The sequence below is a fragment of the Harpia harpyja genome, chromosome 13 (genome assembly GCF_026419915.1).
Source record: "Harpia harpyja isolate bHarHar1 chromosome 13, bHarHar1 primary haplotype, whole genome shotgun sequence".
Classification (NCBI taxonomy): Eukaryota; Metazoa; Chordata; class Aves; order Accipitriformes; family Accipitridae; genus Harpia; species Harpia harpyja.
In genome coordinates this window covers 39,766,934-39,771,230 of record NC_068952.1, presented here as the reverse complement: position 1 = coordinate 39,771,230, position 4,297 = coordinate 39,766,934, and the positions used below count along the sequence as shown (strand labels likewise).

Sequence of the window (4,297 nt, the reverse complement as noted above, 5' to 3'; positions counted from 1 at the left end):
CCAAGATCTATTGTTATTTCTCACAGACTTCGTGTTCAAATACAACAGGTCACCAGGCACGGAGAGGGCATTGTTTTATTGAGCGAGCAGCATGCTGCCGTGAACAGCCAGCAGCACTGTATGCACACAATCCAAAGCTGCACCTTTGGCAGTTTCCAGCAGCTTCACATCCCTTATTTAACCAAGGATGGAGTAGTTTTCTCTCAGCAACCTAAGGTGTCTCCTTGGCTCTCACAAACCCATTCTGCCGAAGGAGGTGAAGCACAAGGTGAGACTGGCCCGGAAAAGCCGGAGCAGTGCTATGGAAAACCAGCGCCAAGGAAGGTGCTGGAGACCTTCCCCTGGGCATCACTCCCAGTGTAAGTCCATGGGCTCACCAGACTTGCTCGTGACGCTGCCCTGCAGGACTGGGCCGCACCAAAACACCTTTTACTAGAGTCTGCAATGAGAGAGAATCCAGAAACCAGGCCTGGCACCTGCGCTTCTACTCATTTCTAACAGAAACGTAACACAACCTAAAGCAGTCACTCCATTAAAAAGCCCCGTTTTGGCCCAGAACATGAAAGATGACACAGCCCACTCCCTCCCTACAGCCCTGCTCCCTTGGGTGACTGTCCCTGCACCGTGTGATGGCTCTGTCACTGATGGATTTCATGCTTTTGGTCCCACAGTCCCTGCTGCCCCAGTGTCTGGCAGCACCATCCTCTGGACCACGCCGGAGATGACCATCTTCACTGCCACGCCTTGGCCTTCCTGAAGGCTCGGATCTCCTCCGGGCCTCGCAGGTACTGCTCAATTTCACTGTCAGAGATGGGCTCATCGCCGGTGATGGCAGAGTCTGAAGCACTCAGGGCTGCCGTCCGCAGTCTCTTCCTCGGATTGATAAGGCAGGGCGGCAGCAAGGGCCTCGGGCTGCCCTCACGCTGGCGTTTCCCTTCCAAGGGACGGCCCTTCTCCTGCGCTGCCCCTCCTGCTGCCAGAGGAGAGCCGGGGGAGCCCTCACTCGGGGCCGCGGCACACTGCTCCTCCTCATCCTCCAGACAGAAGGCATTTTTCAGCAGGAAAATTCGGTGTTGCAGCAGGTCCCCGATGTGCTTGACCACTGTTTTCTTGTCCATGTTAAACACCCTGAGCCAAGCAAGCTTGGAGGCCATTCTCAGGAGGATCTCGAGAAGCTCCTTCAGCCTCAGGTGCGCCGGCGGTGGCAGATCAACACCCGCCAGCTTGCAGAACCGCGCAAAAGTGCAGGTGAGGCGGGCAGCAGGCTGCAGCGACTGCCACGACAGGAAGGCTGCAGCCGTGACGATGGGAACAGGGTGACGGCCGGTGACTAGCCAAGTCTCACTGGCTAGCTCCACGATCTGCATCGTTCGGGCGACCATCTTCTCCTTGTCCTCCACGAACGGGGCAGGGATGTCGGCCGCGTGCTGGAACAGCCGAAAACTGAAAGAGCAAAGAGCCCATCATTAGCAGCAAGCACAACACAACGCCTCAGTAATCCAGCTCGATGTGGGAGCTGGCTGCAGTAAGGTTCTTTAGGACAAACACACCCTGCTCCTGCACTGGGCTTCTGCTTATGTTACCTAGCTAAGTGCCTCGCTGCTGTCTCCAAACTGAGGAGAAAGGGGCAGGAAGAGAAGAATCATAGTCCAGATTGTGACAAGGGAGGCAAAAAAGCCATTGCAATTCTGTAAAATCCCCAGCACACACGTGGGCCGTCCCCCCAGCGCATCAGCAAACACCAGTCCTGCTGACATCTGCCTCCAGGCCACTCTGTTGTACTATGATCGCCGGATGGAGCAAGAACCCGATGAAGTTTGTCATTCAAGGGACAACAGAGCGCACTCCCAGATCACGAGTTTTAGATGCTGCTGCACCAGTACTGCCACCCAGCCTAACGGGCTCCCAGTAGGTATGCCCCCCCTTAGCACACAGGGCTGCGAACCATCCAAGGGAATACTTTTCCAGATGATCTGGTTTTGCCTTAGAGCACTCAGCAACAACATGGCTGTGTAAAAGCACAGGTCACACTGTCTGTGCTTGTGGACTTCTGCCCTGGCCACGGCTGAGTTTCAGAAGGTTTTCCACCCACCGGCATCACACACAGGACTCTGCAATGGCTGAAAGGGGCCCCGTTACCTGTTCAGGTGCGTCTTCACCAGATCCGCCAGGCTCAGGGCTGGCACAGGGAGCCCGAGCTCTTTCTGAAGGCTCAGGTAGACGCTGGCAAAGAGCTCCTGCTTTGCGTAAAGGAGGGAGCAGATCGTCCCCATTGTCAGGGGCCAGTTGTGCTGTCGGCAAGTCACGAAGACGCAGCAGCCCCCCAGCAGCTCCTTCTTCTCCAGACTGACCAGGCGGAAGGAGGCGTGCTGGAGAGCTCTCTGGAAGTACGACACCGCCGTCTCCTCAAACACCGTCGGGAGCTGGAGGACTTTACAGAGATCCTGGACCCGCTTGATCCCTGTGAGAAGACACCACCCTTAAGGATCAGCTCAAGCAGCTTCTGATACACACCTCTCCTCAATATTCCAGTGCAGCCAGCATTCATCCAGCCCCGGGCAAAGGCACGAGAGCAGCCCAGTTCCTGCAGCCCTGCAGACAGCGTGAAAATATCTCCCAAGTCCCTTAGTGCAGGTGAGGCAGTTTGCTGAAGGCAAGCACTGGCTGGATGCAGAGCTAACTGCCTCCTTCATGCTTTACTTGCAGTTCTGAAAGCTTTTACCATTTTAGAGAGCATCAGAAACATGTTAAACAAACTAGAGTATCAGCAAGAGGGAATCGGTGTGTGAAGGAAACGGAACGGCACGCTCTTACCTCGCTGCAGGCAGCGGCTCAGCTGCTCTTTCTGGCCAGTGCTCTGGGAATACGTCACCTCTGAAAAACAGTCAGTGTTAGGCCAGATAGTCTCGCAGCGACTCTGGGGTACTGTGTCATTTAGATTTTGGGCAACCAGATGCCCATGGTACTGGATTTCAATTATCAGAATTGACAGGTCTTTGAGGCCACTAAACAAGGTCTGGCAGCACAGGTTAAGTAATAGCGAGGAGCAGGATCCCTTCAAGCCATTGCTTCTCCACAAACAGAACCAACAAACGGCCTCGGGGCTACTCCACTACACTTGTAAGAGATTTAAACGCCAAAGAGCAGCACACCACCGGTTCCAAGCCTAAAACCTGGCAGAGAAGTGCTGTCGGTCTGACCCTATAATGGAAAAAACATGGTGGTCTTCTGCTTAGAGAAAGAGGGGGAAAGCATCTGCTCTAATCCTGGCAGCACCCAGCCTCGCCCCACACCCTGAGCCCTTTCTGACACCAAGACACCCGCAGCCGTGCAGGGTGTGGAAGGACAACGGCCCCGGGGCTGACTAAAATGGCTGCTTGGGGGACTGCTTCGCTGCTCAGACCGACTCAGTACGCTCAAAACAAGCTTTTCACCGACGGTTTTGCACCAGACCGAATACAAACGCTGCCGGGACGCTCGCCCCGCGACCCGCCCTGCCTGTCGGTGACCACCACCACCCCCCCCGGGGGGCCTGAACCCCACCGGGCCCGGGCCCGGCCGCACCTCGCAGGTGCTCCTCCTCCGTGTAGGTGGTGGTGAGGAGCCCCTCGGCGAGGACGCAGCCGCAGGCGGCGCAGACCAGCTGCTGCTGCGCGTAGTGCGCGTCCTCCACCAACGCCGCTGAACCGCAGCTGGGGCAGCTGCCCCGGGCCGCCATTACCGCCGCCGCCGCGGAGGGGGAGCGCTGAGGCGGGCGCACCGCCGCCCACCAATAGCGACGCGGCCCGCGGTCCGTCCCAGCCCGCCCGGTCGAGGCGCCGCCCCCCCCGTACACCGCGTTCCGGGTGACGTGAGTTCCGCCCCGGGCAGACGAACCGGCCCCGGGGCAGGAGGAGGCGGCGGCGGCGGCTCCCGGGCAGCCGCGGAGGGGGAGCGAGGGGACAACGCGCTCCCTCGCTCAGCGGGGAACCGTGAAATCGTAAAAACCTTCCCCTCGGGAGGCTCATCAGCCGCAGCTGACCTCCCGCGATGTGCTGGGGGGGGGGGGGGGGGGTCTGGGTGCCCCCCACCCACCCGCCTTTCATCACCAGAGGAGGATGAGGGCGATAACAGCACTCAGGGCTCCCGTGGCGCAGATGGGTTTCGGGCTAAATGGCCCCGAGACAGCGGGAGGCTGATTTCCTCTCTTCTCATCTGCTGCCCACAACTGGAAGGCCATGACAATTAGGGGGCCATTACAATTAGGGGCCGGGGGGAGGCGGGACACCGGTGCTGTGACTGGGGGTGACTGAACTGG

The 4,297-nt window shown here is 58.5% G+C and overlaps 1 protein-coding gene across 1 annotated transcript; it reads right to left on the bottom strand.

The window, feature by feature from the left end:
- Positions 1 to 57: 57 nt before the first annotated feature.
- On the bottom strand, positions 58 to 3,749 carry BRF2 (BRF2 RNA polymerase III transcription initiation factor subunit). Its single transcript, XM_052806062.1, has 4 exons — positions 3,565 to 3,749; positions 2,815 to 2,874; positions 2,140 to 2,461; positions 58 to 1,443 (listed from the first exon to the last, which is right to left on the bottom strand). The coding sequence occupies exons 1-4, from the start codon at positions 3,716 to 3,718 to the stop codon at positions 732 to 734; spliced, it is 1,248 nt and encodes a 415-aa protein (XP_052662022.1). The 5' UTR covers positions 3,719 to 3,749; the 3' UTR covers positions 58 to 731.
- Positions 3,750 to 4,297: the final 548 nt, after the last annotated feature.

What these genes read in the sequence shown, in the direction of transcription:
- BRF2 (XM_052806062.1), bottom strand. Translation starts at nt 3,718, where the DNA reads ATGGCGGCCCGGGGCAGCTGCCCCAGCTGCGGTTCAGCGGCGTTGGTG. An exon ending in GGAGGAGGAGCACCTGCGAG is followed by an intron (nt 2,875 to 3,564) that starts GTGCGGCCGGGC and finishes ACTGTTTTTCAG; the next exon opens with AGGTGACGTATTCCCAGAGC. An exon ending in GTGAAGACGCACCTGAACAG is followed by an intron (nt 1,444 to 2,139) that starts GTAACGGGGCCC and finishes TTGCTCTTTCAG; the next exon opens with TTTTCGGCTGTTCCAGCACG.